At 45.5% G+C, this 21,070-nt stretch overlaps 1 protein-coding gene across 15 annotated transcripts in view; it reads right to left on the reverse strand.

Moving 5' to 3' along the window:
• The window catches only part of HECW1 (HECT, C2 and WW domain containing E3 ubiquitin protein ligase 1), a 255,444-nt gene extending 235,160 nt beyond the window's left edge, over positions 1-20,284 (reverse strand). For 3 of the 15 annotated variants that reach the window (XR_011094036.1, XR_011094037.1, XR_011094038.1), the window contains exon 1: positions 19,832-20,022. Coding sequence is in view for 7 of the 15 variants with exons in the window: in XM_068674874.1 (XP_068530975.1) it covers positions 19,832-19,861 (30 nt within the window). In the remaining 8 variants the exon portion in view is untranslated. Of the gene's footprint in view, positions 1-4,795; positions 4,887-19,831; positions 20,023-20,138 lie in introns of those variants that run through there. The other 12 variants (XM_068674878.1, XM_068674876.1, XM_068674874.1 and 9 more) reach the window with 7 other exon arrangements.
• Positions 20,285-21,070: the final 786 nt, after the last annotated feature.

The raw sequence follows: 21,070 nt of genomic DNA on the forward strand, positions 1-21,070 counted from the left end.
TTCAAATGATCTGATCAATGGGGTCAAAAGCTACGGGGTGGGGGGAGGCATGGCAGGAGAGAGACAAAGAGACAACCGGAACAGAAGAATGTTGTTCCATAAGCCTCATTTCCTTAGGAAACCAGGCTAAAGAAGTATCTTGGGACAAAAGACTTGTGACAGCACATCACTTACCTACTCGTGTGCAGGAATGCAGCTGGGTAGCACAGTAATTATGGACTGGTGAATTTAGATTTTGAAATGGCGTGCTTACCCTGGAGCAAGAGCTTCACAAGAACAAATTGCAAGAAGTCATTATCTCATCCAACCTCTTTCCATGCTCCTCCCCTCCCCCTCTTTTTAATTTTAACCTTGGTAAGGGCTTGCTCCAACAGTCGGGCTTCTCCTTTTGTTTGACACTGTAGTAAAGTTGTAGGGTTGTTTGTGAAATACATTGCCATGGAAACGAACGTGTGCTGCCATGGAGATGATGTCAAACCCAGCCTTGCATCTTCTCTGCAGCCTCAAGAAAGGAGCAAGATAAGCCGGGCAGGAGAAATTCTTCCTTGAAAACCAAATGTTTCGAAACGTTAGCAAATGCAACGTGAGAAGTGTCAAAAAATCGGGGTCACTACTAAACCATCAACATTCTCTGATAGTTCACATCGGGCTTTCCGAGGTGCCACTTTCTTAATGATGCTCTCCAAGCCAGGGTAGCAACGTGTTTCAAAGTGATGAACAGCATATGTGAAAATCCCACAGACTCAGTCTCATACTATCTAGATACCCAAAAAAAAACAACAAAACAAAACAAAAAAACCCACAGCCCACCATTTTTTCCAAGCCAAATAATTTCAAAAAGCATAGAAAACAGAAAAAAAAAAAAAAAAAAAAAAAAAAAGACAATTAACTGCAGTGACTTGCAAAAACTGCATAAAATGCATGTGTTTAATAAGATGACTGAATTAAAAATGATCCATGACATACATATACTGTCAGATTCAGGCCTTGACAAAGGAGATGACTAAGGAACTGAAGACCAATTCTAAAGAACATAACTAAAAAAATCATCTAGGCATCTTTTTCAAGTAAATGGTGGATACAGAACAACTTGCATTAATTTTCTGCACTCCAAAATCCTGGTATTTATTTTTCCTGCATTCCTTACATGAAAAGGAGCAACTATAACTAAAAGCCACCACTAAATTACTTTTAGGATTTATGAGGTATCTTAAATCCTCCACGTAGCCAAATCCCAAGCATTTTTGGTCCCTGAACAAAATCTGATAGACACACTCTGCTTAAGCCCATTCAAATTAATTTTAAGCAGAGTTTGTCTAATCGATTTGCATAGTCTTCTTGCTTCAAAATTAAAGACATTCTAAATCTTTGGCAGATCAGGGACAGAGTAAGTTTATTGGTTCATGAAACGAATCACTGAGAAAATACAAATGAATGTTTAAAGATCCATCCTGAATAGCAGTCCCTTCCCGAATTGATGCTAAACCTTGTCAAATGAAGTATCTATTATGATTTATGCAAGACGTATTGCATAAATCATAGTAGTAGCGGTTCTCCACATTTGATGCTTTGCACCCAGCACTGGCAATCTGCAGCCTTTATACCTCTCATGCACAAAGGTTGTTTTTACTTTATAAATGAATTTTTAAGCAAAGACTAAGACTAATGATTTAAAATTCAACCAGTTAATTTTCTGCAAAGGAAATGGAAACAAACACTGAATGTATAAAGAAACATATTTTCTTGTTCAAGCTTCTAGACTTCAGAAAAAATGAGGAGCTGAACTCTTGAAAACAGTTACAGCAGTGAAAACTTTGCAGATCCATCAGTCCAAAGGCATTACCAGAGAAAAACAACGTAGATGCAGCAAGACAGGTTTCAGACACTTGGATAACTCCACAGAGGCTGCTGAGACCTTCTGAAATCCTAAGAGGCCTGTGTTTTCTCAGATACAGAAGGTATTCCAAATGTGTTTTTCACAAAACTAGATCAGCTCTTCTATACTTACAGTGGCAATGTGCATGCAGAAAAGCCTTCCTTCTGTCTGATAAATCAAATTGTGAGTAACATAATGCTATTTTCCAGATTCCAGCAACAAGCAAACTGGAAAAAGAAGTTAAGCTCCACTGTACAAAATAAGGAGGAAAGACCACTAGAAGCTTTCTGTAACCACACAGCAGTAAAATAACTTTCAGTAAATAAACTGTACTTCAGACAGGAATAACTTTCAGCAATAAAGTATACTTCAGAGGAGGAAAAAAAAAAAAAAAAAAAAAAAAGAATTCATAGATTAAATCAGCTCGCAACTTTTTTTTTTTTTTTTCCAAAAACAACAACAAACAACATATCTTAAAAATGGGTTATTATCTTTCAGTGCTCCTGCTCTGTCTGAAAACAGATCTAACATCTAGTGCCAGGGGACAAGCTGAAACCTTGCAAAGCACCCCTACTAAGATGACCTGATTTGCTGCCTTGCTGGTCTTCTAATTGTGTTGTTTTCTCACACCTGTTTATCAAGACAGCGTAGATATCTAAAAAACAGTCTTTTAGGCTTCTCATCTGAAAAGAACTTTCTCTTCACACAGATGGGGAAAAAGCAGATCATAAAACTACAGTAATTTCGTTTTAACCACATTGTGAGTAAAATAAAGTTTATACTATATGTTGGATTACACCTTCTTCCCCTTCTCATTCGTTGGCTACAAATCCATGCAGCATCAGAGGAAGAAACAGATTCTGTCCATCTGTAGTAACAGTGTTTCTTCTCCTTAGGTACAACCTAAATAAAGTACTCCATGCTCTCTTTCTAGGTCGTACTGTTACAAAGACCACACGACTGGCTGACATGCAGTACGCCAGACCAGTTCCTTAACTTTGTGGATCCTGCAGTAGTCCCCAGCGAAGAAAAAAATCACTGGGTTTTGGTTGTTTTCCCTTTTTTCCCTGATGTTGAATTAGCACAATCTTGTTGATAAGACTTCAGGGGTGCTCAAGATTTACCAGCAACTTCTCTATATCATGAAGGTAAACCCTGAGCCTGGCCAAGAGACAGCAAAGTCTAGACAAAGAGGAATAAGCAGGGCCTGGACTACACCCTCTCTGGCACGCATTTACTCTGACAAGAGATCCCAAGAGCTCTTACAGTGGGCCATATCCAAAAAGAACATCAAGAGATTGGGGACGGGATGTAACAAGAAATAGATTCATCAAGAACAAATCACCTCAAACCAATTTAATTTCCTTCCCCAGCAAAGTAACAGTTTTTGTGGCTAGGGAAAAAGCACAAATACATTATACCTTGACTCCAAATAAGATTTTTGATATAGTCCCACTCAATATTCTCATAAGGAAGTTTGGAAAATATGATCTGGGCGAAGTTAATTCAGACTGGATGAAAAGCTCGGTGAGCTGTACCCAGACAGCAGCTACTGCACGTTCTGCATGAGCCTGGAGCATGCACCCAGGCTGAGTTCTGCAGGCTAGTTCAGCCCCGTGGTTTCTTTAACTGGATGGCAGAAAACAGTAGCCTTAAAGTCTGTAGACAAAATGGAAACAAGGAAGACTGCAAATATGTTGGAGGACAGGATTAAAATCCAATAATACCACAGCAAGCTGGATTTTTTTTTTTTTTTTGAAAAAAATAGGAGAAAAATACCGATCTGTACACACAAGGTGGAAATAGCTGCATAAATACAAGGAGAACTTCTGGCAAGGTAGGAGTCCTCCGGGAGAGGATCCCCTGGTAAGAGTGGATGACAAACTGAACACAGGTCAGTGTCAAGCTATTGAGCAAGGGACAAATGAGGAGACTGGAAGAGACAAACAGGGCTGTGGCCTGCGCAATGTGAAGTCATCCTTCCACTCTGCTGAGCATTAGCAAAGCTTCAGCTGCAGTACTACATCTCCTGGACACTGCATTCAAAGAAACTAGGACTGGTTAGCAGAAAAAGAAGTTAGAAAAAAAAAAAAAAAGACTGGAGATGAAGTAGAAGAAGTGGTGTAAGTGACACAGTTTAGTGTTTAGAAGGCTACTGCAAAGAAGAAAACATTTTCTCTTCATGCCCACTGTAAATAAGATGTGAGAAACAATGAGATCGATTACACGGCAAGAGCCAATGTCAGACATTATAAAAAACTTCCTAACAATGAGAGAGAAGCAGAGGCACACCCTTGGATGGGAGTCTGTGGAGTCTCCATCCTGAGTGACTTTTGAGAGCAGCTACACGAGCTCCTGGTAAGCGCTGCAGGTATCGCTGTCCCTGCCTCTACAGGTCACTTCCAGCTCTGTTTCTACACTCCCCCAGAACAGATACATCGAGCAGTCATTTGTGCTCTCTGAAACTTATTCCCTCACAGCAAGGACTCATCAGTCCACTTTTCAAAAAAGATGGTCAACAGAAGGGCACAATAGCATTGACCAGAGGAAAAAAAAATATGTAAAAAAAAGAAAATGATTCTTACTTATTGGAATGTTTTAAAACCAGAGAAGATGAAGTAGGGCTGTAAAATCAAATCACAGTTACTTTCACTAAAAACAGCAGAAGAGGTACTGTAACTGTGAGCAAATTTTTCCTTGCTCTTTCATAGGGGAGGGCTGGGAAATGATCACTACTCCATTTTATCTAGTAGCCAGTTTAAATATCACTTCTAGCTGGAAGATAAACAAACAAAAACCAAGCAAAATGACTGCTAGTGATCAGAACCTGCTTTCTCGCAATTGAGGAATTACACATAGCAACAAAGTAATTGCATGTGGAGGTGTTTTTCCAGCTGGCATTTTCTATTATTTGCATACCTTTAAGTAAGAAGATTTGCAGAAGATGGTGGGACACAACAAGATATGACAGTTGCTGTAATTTCTTGTCAAATTTTCTTTCTATTTTCATCTGCAATAAAAGACAAATGGGACAAAGGCAATGACAGGTACCCTCTTTATCATGTGAGAAGGAGGAGAAAAATCACAGACACATGTTGGCCATTAGTTTAATGCAAAAGAGATTATGGAAGCAGTAGTCACTCAGCAAAGGGATAAATAATGTTCTTGCTAGCCATTACGCTAATGGTGAGCACGAGGGAATGCCTGTGTAATTGCTGAGACAGACCCAGACAGCGCACAGGGCACAAGAGAAACTGCCCAGCCCTTGCACAGCAGTGACTGCTGACTGACGAAATCACACATTATTAGAGGCATTGCACCCAGCCTTGCAGCCTTTATCTGTTGAATGTCATCCCCTGGTTTGCTAAAGAGCCCGTGAGTCAAATTAATTTCAAAAGCACTGCCTGGGTGAGTAAAGGGTCAGGTGTTAAGTTCACAAAACCCCTTCTCCCTCCTTGGTTCATGTGCTTTTTCCACGGAGTTTTCCCATTGAATCCTCAGCTGGGATTTATGAAACAATCCTCACCTCTAGAGCACAGAGTAAACCTGGATGCGCTCTCCCCTGACTCCCAGCTCTGAGCTCTACACCTGGTGACAGCGAGAGAAGCCACATGGCTGTGCCAGCCTGATCCCAAGGACCCTGTGAGCCATCTCACGGGCCAGGTGCTCTCCCTGCAGTACTGAAGTTAAAGAGGTGACCTTCATCAATCAGGTAATTAAACAGCGCTTTGAGCTACTCCGTGGAGCATTGTATCTTGCGGGCTGGGTACACCATGCGACCTCTCAGTGATGGGCAGACACTGCTAACAAATTTCTCCCTCGTCTACTGGCTTTTTGGCAGTCCACAATGGGTCAGTCTTAATGTAATTTCATTTTCTTAATTAAATCCTCCCTGAGGTATCATCGCGGGGGATTATTTCCCTTTGTTTCCTTTATTTAATATTTCAGAGCAGACACAGTCTCACCCTGCCTTCACGGGTTAGAAAGTTTCTCTCTTGATTAACCCGCAGAGACAATGAGAGGATTTTTCTTTTTAAGCCAGTAACATTCAGGCTTGTTCACTAAACAACATAAAAAATCCATATAACAAGGAAAAGGGAAAAAGAGAAACATAAAGAAAGTAAAAAAAATAAAAATCAATAAAAAGAAAAGGCTGTTTCTTGCCATCTCAGACTACACAAAAGGGAGAAAGCCCCCAAATCTAATTGCTTTCCAGTGGGAACAGCACTTGAGTGCTCTGAGGTTTCCTGCATCGTGGAAGATTTACGTATCATATCACCTACTAATAAGGCAAAGTAAAAAATGTCATAAACACCAGAAACAGTTGTCTAGCAAATGTCTAATATCAGACACAATTTTGTGAAATGAGAGGTAGGATAGCACTGAGCTGCAGAAATCATCCAGTAAGCATCTGTACACCAAAAACCTGATAACCTTATACAGACAAGGTAAATACAGAACAACAGATCACTGATATCACTGGAACAGCCATTTGGAAGTAGCAAATACTTGGGAGGGATCTGAAGGAAAAAAAGTAATAAACTGCTGAGCCTCTTACCACTGGACTCCATGAGTAGAAAAAGTAGTATGAAAAGAGTTGCCATAATGGCAGAAAGAGTGTTTCAGTCATGTTAATTATCAAGCAAAAGACGGGACAGGAGGCATGAGAACATGTATCTAAGGATCAGCAGAATTCAGCATATCCATGTAGATAAAAGCAAAAGAAATAGATTTAAAGGAAAAAAAAAAAAAAAAAAAAAGGAGATAAAGGTACTCATAGCAAAATTTTACCTTGCAAAAATCTGATGAGGTAAAGATTACATAGGAAAGGATGAAAATAAGTTACAAGCAATATTCTTGGCAATAAAGATCAACAGAAAAATATGCTTTCAATGGCATAATAACAGAGCTGAATTTGGTCTGGCAAAGTCAAAGACTGTAAGTCCAAGACCTAAAGATGGTGGGCAGGAGGGAAAAAAAAAAAAAAAGAGGTTGACATAATCACATAATCTGAGCTGGATCGGAGCTGGATCCAGATCAGGTAGCAGTGAGACCACACAGGCAGCACAGAGCTAGATGCAAAATCGCACCCTAGGGGTTGAAGTCAGAAGTAAGAGAATGAGTTTAGGGAGTTAACGCAAAAGGATTACCTGAAAAACACAAAGTGCATAGTATAAAGGTAACAAATGGAAGAAGAAAGTTATGCAGGTACCAAAGATGAAGGCTTAAGAGAAGATTCACGATAAAAGAGTAGATAGGTCCAAAGATAAGTAGTGGGGGGATTCTTGGAGTAGGTCTCTATCAAAGGGTACTAAATACAAAAACATCAAGTTAAGAAAGTTTATGAACTGAAAATGGTTGGCATGGAGGGTAAGGAAATAATAGAGATAGTGATTTTCTCATGGCAGGCAAAAACATTTGCTATGGTTCCTAAATGTTCTCCTTTAGTCACAAGAGAGAGAATCTTGGGCTGACCTTTTGTTTGAACCACTACAACCATTCATTCATACACTGGGTTACACAATTTTCTTGTTGTCTTCTTAATTTTAACATAATCTCTGCCAAAACTCCATCTCAGTTGCTTTGGTTACTTGGTAAGTCTAAACCAAAGGTTTCATCCCTCAGGCCTTCAGATCTGTTCACTGTCCATACACTGTCACAAACACTTTAAGCCACCATAAACTGACAAGAATAAATACCTTGCCTTCGATTCCTTCCTTCCACCCTATGCTGTCTGCTTGCATTGCCACAGATATTCTTCAAACAGCCAAATAAACCTCACCTGGGTTTAACTGCATGGCATAAAATAGCAGGTAACTTCTGACCTGGGTCATTTCCCTGATGCAGCCCTTCACATAGCTGCACAAACGCATGTCCTGACACAAGGAAACAAGTAATGTGTGGGATGGAATGGTTGGAAAAGCAACAGGGTGTACTGGGATTATTTAACCTGGAGATGAGAAGGCTCAGGGGGAATCTCATCAGTGTAAATAGCTGATCAGAGGGAGGGAGGGAGATGGAGCCAGGTTCTTCTCAGTGGCACCCAGCAGCTGGACAGGAGGCAATGAGCACAAACTGAAATAGAGAAAGTGCCATTTAAAGGTAAGAAAAAACTTCAGGCCCTGAAGAAGAGAGGTTACGGAAATGTCCCATTGTGTCTGCCATTCAGTTACCGGGAAGGGGACATCCCTGCTAGAAAAGCATTTAAATTCTTAAGGGTTAGGGTCTACAAACAGAAAATGGTTAACCACTCCTGGCACAGCATAACAAAGATCTCTGAAAATTTCCTGTCTTTATGGAGAGCAAAACACTTGAGGAAAATAACTTCAAAATGATATTATTTTTCATACATGATACTTGGCTATCTACTCTCAGACTATAAAAACATTAACAAGAGTAATAAATTTCCTGTATCCCATTTTTGCTTTGTCCACTGGCAGATAAAAAGCTGGACGCCTCCAAGTTTTGCCCAGAGGACAGAGCACTTTTAGGGGAGCCCACATGGCTCCCTGGAGCTGGGAACAAGTGACACAGCAGGGACCTCTGGACATCATCTGACAGAAGGGCACAGGGCAGGCCCAGGGGAAGGCTGAAGGCTCTCTTTATATGCAGGATGAAAGGCAAATGCTAGTAAATAAGCACCAGAAATCAGTGAGCTAAACAGAATGAGAAACATTCTCAGGATAATAGAAGAAAAATCATTAACCTTCCCTTTCTTCATCTTAATGAGAGGATGATGAAGCTACTATGCTGTTGCTGCACGGTGTGGTCTGAACAAGGAACCGCTCAGCTGCTGAACAACTGCACTGGTGAGTGCCCTCACCAAGAGAAATGTATTTTCCACCTTGGCATTTCAGCAGACTAAGCAGCCAGAGGACGGGCTTCCAACTCATTTGAGCAACCCACAGGGCAAGGCCTGAAAAAGGTCTCTGCAGGAACAAGACAAATCACCAGAAAAGGAGAGAGAGAAGTTCCCGAAACGGTAGGGCTTTAACTGAAGCCATCATTTTTTCTATTCATTGCACTGACACCTGGTCTGACTGCCACAGGAGAAGTGAAGCCAAAATAGGACACTTTTTTCCTTCAGACTACTTCTGAACAACCTACAAAGTCCAGGCCTTTCTGCAACCAAAAATAAGGTCGCATCACAACTGAAAACAGACAGACCCAGACAGTAGCACTGTGCTTAAATTGCCCCAGATTACATTTGAAGCCCAAACATTTTATAGGCTTGCTACTGGGAGAACAGACACATTAGCCTCCAGTGGCTATAAAAAAAGGTGTGTGTGTGAGGTGCAGGGAAGTAGGGATAAACAAGAGGAAAAAACTGCTCCCAGCATTGCCAGGAGGGAAAAAAGTAAGGAGAATCCTGCTAAAATAACACCAGTATCTAAACTGGAAAAAAAAAAAATAAATGTATTTCAAGGTGGTTTTAATCCAAAAAGTGAACACGTGTGTGTGTGGGGGGGTATTTCCTCACTAACATGCTTATGTTTTCCATCACACGAGCATTACAAAACTGCTAGCTGAAAAAATCTGTGTGGTCTCTGTCCCACATAAATACCCAGTGAATTTTTGCCTGGTTATTTCAAGGTCTCGTGGGCCAAAAGCAAGGTTTAAATGAACTCGGCGTAACCACGAGATCGACCCCAGGCTTCTGTGAAGCAACCCCAGCAGTACGACACCGTAACGATGATGTGCACCGGAGACAGCAGCTAGATTTCACGAGGCGGCTGTCCGAAGCAGAGTAGGTCAAGTCTCATTTTCTGCACTGTGGGAAAGCGAAATGGTTTGAAGTTTTCCTTAAAGCTGAAGCATAACAACAGCGAGCACCTTGCCACACCTCCATCTCTGATCCCTCCCAACTGGATCTGATCATTGAACACGGCTGCAGGGCTCCAGGCCCTCTGAATGGCTGCCAGCCGCAGCGCAAACACATTCTCACAAGGCACATTTTGATTCTGTTTAAAACAGCATTTTTTGACAGAAAACTGTTCCACTGGCAAATTTTCATGCAGCGCTACTTAATATGCCTCCCCTCCTCCCACATGGGCATGCACCAGAACTGCTTCAAGAAGATAACTGTGCTCTGCGTGCGCAGGTCATTGGACTGCTCCTACCAGGTTTCCAGGCTTGTCCTTGCCGAGAGTGAAAAAACCCGATGAAAGCATCACCAAAACTGGAGTGATCCAACACATAAATGACACACACAGTCCAAAAAAACAGATGCAAGGATAAAAAAAACAGCTATGTATATTTTTTTATAGGAGGGTTGGTAGCATTAGGATGGCTCGCCTGGAGACTAATTCAGCTTTTTACCTGAACAGCCCTCCTTTTGGAAACGAACATAATTACACTGCTACGCCATATGAGCTCGACGGACAGCTGAAGAAGCATGTGTGATTCACGGGGGCCTCCTGTTTTAAGCAAACCATGCATTGGTGCTGCACCAACCGGAGCAGCACTCATGTCTCCAGCTCCTCCCCATGACTCAGCATTCGGCCCAGCTGCCAAAGGCTGCCGGGAGCTCCTGGAGCTGCCCAAAACCAGGCTGGGACAGCAGGAACACCAAGTGCACGTGGCAAGAGGAGGAGCATCGCGCTTGGGTAGAGGTCTCTGAGAAAGTCTACTCAATGCCAAGGTCTCAAATGTGATTTTTTTTCCCCCTCCAAAGCAAGTATATAAAAATGGTTCTTTGTTAGACAAAACACCTGCTTCCTCTAGAGGATGCAGAATTCCTCTGCTGATTGAAGCACAAAAATTGGTTCTTCCTTTTAAAAAAATGGAAAGAAAAAAAAAAAAAAAGCAAAACAACACGAAACAAAAAGAGGGAGCTAACTTACCTTTTTGACTCATTTATTATCATCACCAACTGCAGTCTTGAGATATTCCTTTGAGAAAGGTTCCTTTGAGAAACCTTTCATTTACATGAACTGCAGCTGAGACCTCTTTAGCTGCAAAGTCTCCCCCATACCCTATCAGAGACTGCAAACAAAAGATCAGGGGAAGAGGTTATGAAAAGACGATAGTTGTGATTGAGAGGTGCAGCTGGAAGGCATTTTTCAGTAGCCTCTCACCTACTTCTTATCTTGCTCTTAAACTGAAGTGAGCCCAACAACTTTCTGAGCTCTGATCCTAGGTACTCTGATAGGCAACAGAATTAATTATATTGGGATCCTATCACACAGGAAGCTGCATCTGAAAGCTGTATTTGCCTCTCAGAGCTATCGCAAGGATGTCAGAAGTCAGCCAAACACATAGCTCATGATGAACGTTCCTGAGCTACTATATGATGCAGTGTTGATCAGCAGGCTCCTGTTTAAACATCGTATTCCACGGTTCTCTTAGAATCGTTCAGGTTGGAAAAGACCTCTAAGACCACCTAGTCCAACCTTTAACCTGGTACTGACCAGTACACATCTAAACCAAGCTCTACATCTACACGTTTCTTGAAGACCTGTGGGGATGGTGACTCCACCACTTCCCTGGACAGCCAGCTCCAATGCCACACACCCCTTTCAGCAAAGAAATTTCACCTAATACCCAACCTAAGCCTTCCCTGGTGTAACTTGAGGCCATTTCCCCCTGTCTTATCACCTAATGCTTTGGTGCTTTCCCTCACTGAGCCCAACAGACGACTTCATACAAACCCCAAGCCTGCTGCCACCACGGAGACACCAGCCTTCCTACGGCAAGTTGTTTTTCTGATGTCAGTGGGACTCCCTGAGCAGGTAACACCATGCACGCACATTAGGAGCTGGCAGAATTAGGTTGAGAAAAATAGGTCAAAACAGGCATATATTTAACTGGGAGTCCAAAACAGAACTGTTTTACTGACAAATAATTATGCAGCCATGCACAAAATCTACGGTTTCTCCACTAAAAAGACGTTCTGATGTGAACAACCAGGGGATCACAGCGTTTTAAGTGAGCAGGGATGCTGTCGGAAACATTTACATTCCCACTCCACACAGATGTTTAGACACACCACCTCTGCCTCACAGCACCGCATCCTTCCTCCTTCTCTACAGAAGCAGCCTCCTCCTGTAACCTCTTTTGGGAAATCATTTCTTAACCATTTCTAACTACAGCTCTAGATGTCTCCTGTTACATTCTTCAGTATGGTGAGGGGGAAGGATGAGATGCTCCTGCAAGGAGCCCGGCTTGGGCCAATGCCTCTGTCCCAGGCTTCAAAAATCACATTTGCAGGCAGGCTGAGCATCATGAGCCCCAGGGTCAGGCTTGGCAGACACACAAGGAAACAAAAAGAAAGGATATGAGGGCAATCTGGCTCTTTCTGGGACTTCTGAAGTGACTTCTTGGCCTTGTGCTGATCTTCCAAGCTGGACAAGATGCTACAGCTGATGCCAAGAGGAAGTTACCACGCATCTCTGACAAGCAGCTGATCCTTAAATCAGATTTCTGCTTTCTGCACTGTCTGCTTCCACCCTGCTCTTCGGTCCACCTCTAGCCAAAATGCAGCAGCACCACCAGCAAGTTGTATCCACAGAAGCACCCAGAACATCTCACCACACCTTTGATACAGTTTTTCTGTATTTCTTGCAGCATTACTGCTTGATTATTTTGTTCCCACATCCCCAGCTTTTGATTCCCTCCCCAGCAAGAGTAAATTCAAGCTCCACATTTAGAGCATCCTAAACATGCACCCTCTTCGCACCTGCTGCTGATTTATATGCAGTTGAGCACAGATGACACAGAGGCATTTTAGCATTCAGGCACTTCTGCTGAGGAGATACATTTTTAATGTGGGATATCCTAGCATAATTGTTCAAATACAGACACGAAGGTTTTTGACTACACTGAGCTATTAGGCAGAGAGCACCAGCATGAGCCGTGAACCCATGCTCTCACTGTGAGACGCATGATGGCATGGCCTAGGAAAAGCTGTGTGTGCAGCAAAGTGTGCTGGAAAGCACAGTGGTACTTTGCAATTACCCAGTTCTCGGTGGTGGGAATGTGGGAGGAGGGGAGAAGGAACTAGCAAAGCTGTTAAAGAGAATGCAAACCTCTTTGCAGAGAGGGAGTCTCTGAAAACTCCTCAAAGAGGATGCTTTGAGGGCAACACAGTCCTGAGGAGCACCTTCCAAGTCACATTTCAGGAGCAGGTAATGATTCTACACCAGCACAGGGTTTCTTGGACCAACAGAAGAAAATCTGCCTTCGGTCAGATGGGAAATGCTGTTCTTTAATGGGACCTTTGCTCATATAAAAATGAGCAATTTCCTTCCACACATAGAGCAAAATCCATAATGAATGTTAAGAACTGGAAACCAGCAATGAGTAAATCAGCCTAACTCTCATAAGCCATCGCAGCGATGGGGCTTGGAAAACGAGTTCTGCCGTAGGGCTCAGTGTTTATATGTTGGAGTCCTTTTCTAGCCTAAAAAGAAGAGAAAAAGAAGGAAAAACAGCTCGGCTTCAGCTCATTATCCTCTAATGCCTGGTCTGGGTACAAACTCCTATAGCTGTTTCTACTTTAATCTGGTGTTACAAGAATGAGAAAGAAATTTCCACTGGCACAGCAAACAGCTTCCCAGCGACAGTCAGCTTTGTAACACTACTCACAGAACTTGGTAAAACCACACACGTGCACACACATACACACACACACAAAAAAAAAAACAAAAACACAACACAAAACCCCACCGATGGCAACAACAACAACAAAACCCCCACGTATACATGTATATACACCACAAAAGGCCAGATGGCACTGCCATTCGTCAGGCAGAGTTCCCAATAACTTCAGCAGGAGTGTTGTTCATTTTCTCACGGAAGAGCTGGCCTCAGTAATGCTTTATCTCAGCTTCAGGTCTCTGCCATGACTCAGGGTACTTATGTAGTATTTCTGAATTGTGGCATTGACCTCACCTTGACTACCATTTGCAAGAGCGTAGTGCCATCACATTAAGCAACTTAACACTCATGAAAGTATCTCACTCCTCAGCCCTGCGTAGCTGCCACAGGCCTGTAACCAAGGCAGCCGACAAGTTAATGGCTAATGTCCATTTCACGAATCTTGAACAGCATCGTCTTGGAAATGTGTGTCCTGGCTCCAGAATCAAATATTTCACCCACTTCCCCCCTTTCCACCTTAAGCGTGTAGCTGCTAAAATGTACTACTACAAACAAGAAGCTGCTTTAGAGAGTAAATCCCTTGACTTCTTCAGACACACACAAAGTATATATTTTTACATTAAATATCCTAAGGCCTCTCCTGTAGCATCTTTCTTTTACACACCATTAAAGACACTTGACAAACAACCCAACACTTGACGGATGCTCTGCATCAGAATGTGAATTTTAAAAGCCTCAATTTTCCTGAGGCTGCATTAAGATGTGGCAGAAGACAATGCATCCTGCTGCGTGAGGATAACACAGCCGTCTTGACAGGGCCCAAGGAAGTCCCTCGCTGCCCAAGGGACCTTTCTGGCCCACAGGGTGACCCCATCCATCTCCCAGTTCTGTCAGGCACTTGTAAGTGTGCCAGTGGCGCCCGGGCAGGCAGCCTCCCCACGCGTCTGCTCCATCCCGCTGGAGGGAGGCCTGCAGTTCAGTGGCTCAGGAAGCGCCTTACAACAGGTGCCCAGCTCACGGCAAAGCCGGATTATCCCCGGCTTTGTTGCCTCTTACCTAGCTCAGCAAAGTCCACACTGCTTATGTTCTCCGTGTGGTTGCTTTCAGGGAGGAAGAGGAGACTCGGCAGCACCTTCAAGGCTGGGAGAACAGCTCCTTGACCTGCCTGCTCCACACAGCCAAGCACTCAGAGGAGATCCACGAGCAGAGAACCTGTCCGACAGTCTCTTCAAGCACTCCCCATTTCTTGCTCTCCTCTCTCTTCCCCCGGGGAAAAGCAGACGATTTCCTGCTCCACCTCTTCTGCTTCTACATGTCTGGGAGGAGGATCCCCCAGCCTTCCTCTTCGCAGAGCGTCTGCTGTGGGTAGCACAACATCAGTTCTGCCCGAGCTCGCGGGGTGCCATCCCAAATTTCACACGGAGACGTGTGAAAGCGCGGTGCTGGCAGCAGGGGACCAGCACACTCCTCCTCTCCCTGAGACAATAGGGCTGTCGAGCCACACGTTCTGGGACCTGAGAAACCTGATTCAGTAATTGAAGGTGCACCAGGCAGACATTTTCCTATGGTATGGAAAAATTAATTATACCACACAACAGATTTCAGTTCTGTGTTCAGGAGCTCATTAACAAAACTGCTTTAAGAGGTGCTAATAGAAACAAATGCCTTTAACATCACAGACTTCCCAGATGACTCCTGCTACGGTGATGGATGACAAATCACTCTGTCAGTCATCTTGAAATTCCATATTGACTACATTGAGGCAATTACCCACTTATTTTTAGAACGTGTTCCATTTTAAATACAAGTGATTCACTCCAGGAGACATTCTCTACTGCATCACTATTTCATGGGTTAACAACTTGCACATTATTTAAAGAGATTTTAATTCTGGGACAAACACTTGCCTTTTCCTTTTTTTTTTTCTTTTTTTTTTTTCTTTTGCTTCTAGACATTGGATGGGAATTTTAACTCAGGCTTCAAACCAAACAAACACTTGGTCTTCCACAAGCATCTGCAGAGAAATATAAAAATATCTGAGAGGCGTGAAAGCGCGCCTGTTTTGCTCAGCGCACGCAATGCAACCCCGGCTCAGGTCTCAGTAGCAGCGCTCCTGGCTGCAGCGCACACGCTCGCCCTCTCCCACAGCCCTCCTGCTCCGCAGCCCATGCCGCGTCCTCAGAGAGCTCTGCGCTGCCACGGAGCGCCGCAAGTCCCCGGGAAGCACGGCACTTCGAGATTTCCAACACGAACAGCAGGGTTTCCCCCTTCCCAAAGGAGAAGAAGGAGCTGCCACAGGTACTGCAGTGGAGAACTGTGCTCCAGGCTCAGCTGCTGCTGTGCTCGACCCAACTCCTCTCTGCTCCCCAAGGGAGAGCAGGCTGTGGGGCTACGGCCCACCTCTTGCCCCCAGCAGGCAGCTGCCCACGCCAGCAGCCTGCTTGGCCCACAGCAGCCTTACCAGCCCATGTCCTGATGAACCCACAAAAGCCCGAGGTGAGGCGGGGACACCGCCTTACCAAGGGGCAGTCCAAGCACCTCCTGAGGAACAGCCCTGGCTTGAAGATCCTAACCTCATGCTTTGGAGCTGACAGCGGAGCACCCTAGCCATGGCACTGCTGAACAGAAATTAATAAATAAGCCAGGGCTGACTCACAAGCCCATTATGCAGCTACCTGGCCACCAGTCATTAACCAAAATGAAAATGACCCTGGGCTCCCTACATCAAAGACCCTTGCCATGTCTTCTTAATCCATCCTAAGTCATCGCTGAGCTCAAAATTCAGCTGGGAAACACCAACTTGGAGCAGGTGGCATCTCAGCCTGCCCTGTGCTCCCAGCTGCACATTTACTTTTCCCTCTGCTGCATGCCCCACCACCTTCCCAAGCATAAGAGAGACCAAAATATTTGTTTGCTTCTTCGGACAAATGCAGAAATATGTAAAATTTGGTTCAAGACCTCATTAGAATTACCGCTCATCAAATCTGAGATTTATTCCTGAGGAACAAAACTGAACTCCCGCAGCGTTTGCCACTCAGCCATTGCAGAATTACAACAGCACAAGGAACCTCACAAGAGAAACGGATTTAAAAAAAAAAAAAAAAAAAAAAAAAAAAGAAGTCTTAAACAGAAGCAAAACTGAGTCATCTCTTTATTGCCAAAACCGAGAGCGCTGCTGAGCATAAACAAACAGCAGACGTCCTGAAGAAAAGGAGGCGGTGCAACTTCTTTGCGTGCTCATAGGCAGGCAGGGACAGGTGGGAGTGGGACCCTCCTCCTGCCACTCCTGCCAGCCCCATGGGGACACCGGCAGCAATTCCATAGCCACCAGAGGCCCAGGAGCAGACCTGGCACTGGGGACTCCCCGTGCATGGATGCCTCCTTGATACACAGGCTGGAAAGCTGCGACAGCAGGAGATGCAATCAGCTCAGCTCGTGGAAGCCACTCTTATGTTTGTATGCCCCAAAACTACTGTTGTGGGTACACAAAGGCATGCTTTGGGCTCAGCTGGCTAGCAGCCCCTCTTCAGAAAAAAGGGAGAGCAAACCAGAGCACTTGTGTGAGGGTTGAGTTCTCTGCCCTGTCTACAGGGGTCTGCAAAGACTACAACCTCTGTGCACTAACATCAGTCCCATGAATAACCCTAAATTCGGGAGTAGGTAAGACTTTGGGTCAGAGGGAGCCTTCAGAAGAACAGAAGGAAAGCCATTGAAAAGACAAATTGGATTCTCTGGCAAAGTCATCGTCACAAACTAAGATATTTTGGAGTGTTTTTGTGTTTTTTGTTTTTGTTTTTGTTTTTGTTTTTTTAATTACTAAAGTCCCTTCTTTTTGAACTCAGCAATATCACTGACAGGTGGGAGAAATTAGGAGGTTGTATCGTGGGATTTTATTTTTTCTAAAAGTAGCTTTAACCAGAGCAGGAACCACAGGGGCAACCCTAATGCCTGCATCCCCAAGACTGAGATTTCCAACAACTTCAAAGAATGGGTGGCACAACCCCTCATCCGATCGGGCCCTGGCCTGACGCTGGCCATTCAGTACTATCACCCTCCCAATTGAGTCCCTCCCACTCTGCCACAACCACACCTTTCAGAGGACTTCAGAAAGTAGCTAATCAGCCAAATCCCGCTCACCCCACTTATTCCAGCAATCTCATTGTTCCTACGAAGACTGTTCTCAAAAGGAGGCGAGGAGAAGGCTTTGGCACTGTCATGAATGAACACTGCCTAGCGTCAGGCGCAGCACGTGCAGAGCTCCATGAAGCTTCATCGCAGGGATCACCTCGTGAGCACAGAGCACGCCAGATCGAGTACCACGTGTCTGAAACACAACCCCCGGGGAGATGCGCTGCTTTGTTTACTAACAACCCTTAGCCAGTTCCTTATTGGAATACAATAAACACCACGTTGTTTATTAGCACACGTTTAAAACACAGAGCACACAGATTGCGGATCCATTATTTAGGATGTTCTGGATCTGAGCGGACGGCTTGCTTTCAAATCACTGCCACATTCGGATATTTATAGCTCCCGATAAAGTCACTGAGTGCATCAGTTCATGCTCTGGCCCACTCTGGTTTCAAACGAGCCAGCTTACGAGAAAGAGCTGATTGATACTAAAAAGGTTAGGAGTCCGGAGCTCGGGACACATTAAGTCAGCTGCACAGTAGCGTACGCATCACACGAGGGACACGAGATGCCACCCGCCACCGACACGCACGCTGCTCGCTCCTCACCAGCCACTCTTTGTTCTGAGCCAGCTCCCTGCTCACCCTGCTAACGACCAAGTAAATTGCACGAGCATTGCTTCCCAAGGGACAGATATTCCTTCTCCCTGTGCTAGACTGCGACTGCATTGCCAGGGTGAGCGCTGCGTTGACTAAGCACACTGCTTTTTACATCCACTCCTGGTTCCAGCAGGAAAATCAACCTCGCACCTGAGCCACCCAAAGGGGTGTGCATGTCAGAGGCAGAAGGGAGGTGGAGAGAGCAGCCAGGCTACAGACAGCACTCCGCTTCTCCACAAAACACACGTACTACGCAGAGAAACCGTAATCCCTTCTTAGTGGAAAATCCAAATTTTCAAAATGAATCCCCCAAGCTAAAATGAATTACTGTAATAACTGCAATCCTAGCACGAGCGCTAATCAGCGAGGCGCAGCTGACCACCTGCTATGTGACATCCCTGGCACGGCAGCACCGTGCCCCTAATTGCTGCCACGTCCAGAAGGGCCAGGTGCCCCCCAAACCAAGCCAGCAGTGCTCTTAGATACGCGGAGAGGAGCGCAGCCCGGGCGACTGTTGTACAGTCTCACTATGCACTTCTGCTGAGTGCAGCATAAAAAAAAAAAAAAAAAAAAAAAAAAGGCACTACTGCAGCTCCAAACAGCAGAATGCAAAAATCAAAACCCAGGCCAAGTAATTTCTTCTGCAACTATAAAAAAAACACACATGGGAAACGATGCAAAGAGACAACAAAACCAATTGTATGTGCCTGTGTCAGTACAAACCCATTATCTGTGAAGGCTACGAAATGAGAAAATCAGTATTTGACAATGCTACAGGCTAGGGCAATATTCTTAGCAGACTTATAATAAGTAATTTTATTTAATTGCCGGTGAAAAACACGGTTACATAATAACGCAGGATAATAGCCAAAATACCAAATCATAAGGTTAGCCCACAGCAACAGCAGGGGGGGTGGGAGAAAAAAAAAAAAAAAAAAAAAAAAAAGGACAGTTTGCGCTCAAATTTTGCTGCATTGTCAAGGAGCCAAGAACCAAACCAGGGGGGTGCGGGGGAGGATTTTCTCCTTTTACCATCCGGAGCCACGAGCACGGGGAATTGAGCACGGGACTCCTGGGCGGCGGTGGGCATCCCCATCCCCAGGCGCTGCCGGGTGCCGGTGGGCTCCACGCCGCTGCCTGGGCTCGTCGCAGCCTGGCCGCCAGCCCCCGTGCTCCGCCGGGAACGACACCCACATCGCCCCCCGGCCACAAAGGGGAGCGGGGCGCAGGACACGGGGGGCCCGGGGAGGGATGGGGGTACCCAGGGGAAAGGATGGGGTGGGCTGGGGAAGGATGGGGGTACCCAGGGGATGGATGGAGGTGCCTGGGGAAGGGATGGGGGTACCCAGGGGATGGATGGAGGTGTGCTGGGGAAGGATGGAGGTACCCGGGGAAGGGTGGGGGTGCACCGAGGAAGGATGGAGGTACCCGGGGAATGCTGAGGGTAACCGGGAGGAGGATGGGGGTACCTGGGGGAGGCTGAGCGTGCGCCGGGGGAAGGCTGAGGGTAGCCGCGGAGGGCTGGGGGTGCCCCCCAGGCAGGCTGGGGGTGCCCCCGGTGCCTTACCTGGAGGATGCCGGCCTGGGCGCAGCTCATGCTCCCCCGGCAGCTCTCGCCGCCCGTGCGCCGGGGGCCGCCCGCCTGTCAGCCCCGGCCGAGGCGCACCATAGTCCGGCACCGGCTGCAACGCCCGCAACGCCGCCGCTCCCTCTTCCTCCTCCTCCTCCTCCTCCTCCTCCTCCTCCCGCCGCCAGCCTCCTCCCACCCGGGCCCGGCCTCACGGAGCCACCCCCGGCCCCTCGCAGCGGGCCGAGGCCGCCCGGAGCCCGGGGCTCTCCGGAGCCGAGGGGCCGATGGAGCCTCACGCACCCACCTGCCTCCAGCCCCGCGTCCCGGCCGGCGTTTGTTTGGCTGCTCGGCGGCACCCCCGGACAAAGAAAAGCCGCAGCCCTGCGAGGAGAGGGAGTTTCAAACCTGAGCTGCCGCTGCCTGCCCTGCCGGCTGCGCCGTGCTGCCCGCTCCTACCCGCAGCCAGCCCCCTGCCAGCTGCAGGGGAGCAGCAACAGCCCTGCGAAGTTCTGCGTAGCCCCTCATTAATTCATTCATTCATTTATATATTTATTTTTGCAAACGTTTTTAAGATAGAAACGGCGTTTTGTAACCATACAGCTGGAGTGGATCTCCCCCCTCATCCCCCGCCCACCCAAAGTAATAATAATAATAATAAAAGTAAATTCTATATTTTAAGCTGCATCCTGAAGCAAAGACATAGACAAAAAATAAACACACGTTCCCAGTAACATAGCATAGCTGGAGCTAAGTTTATTTCTAAAGCCACTCTCGTACACCCTGCTCACGCAAATTTCTTTGGAAATACAGATTTACTGCTCTCAGTATTAGCCCGAGAAATATTTTACCTCTAATTTTCTAATCATTCAGCATGCTTTGAGATAAAATATTTTCAGACATGCAGTGGCCTCTAATTTCCACTTGATCATCTCATCTTCCTTCTTGAGGAGAAAAAAGAAAAATTAGAGGCTGGTATCAGCAGAAAACTCACTGTAAAAATAATATATATATGAATTGGGAAGGAGAATGGCTTAGTATCTATTACATTGGTACAAGACATACACTTCCTGATCAGAATTACCTGCACAAGACCAGTGGGTTGGTTCACTGGACAGTCGGAGTGAGAAGAAAAGGATCCATTACAAAGCCCCCCAGCTCTCCCACAGGATCAAGGCAGACCAAAAGACATACTGGGCCACTTGCATAAATCAACATGCATTTCAGGACAGACCTGTG

The sequence above is a fragment of the Anas acuta genome, chromosome 2 (genome assembly GCF_963932015.1).
Source record: "Anas acuta chromosome 2, bAnaAcu1.1, whole genome shotgun sequence".
NCBI lineage: Eukaryota > Metazoa > Chordata > Aves > Anseriformes > Anatidae > Anas > Anas acuta.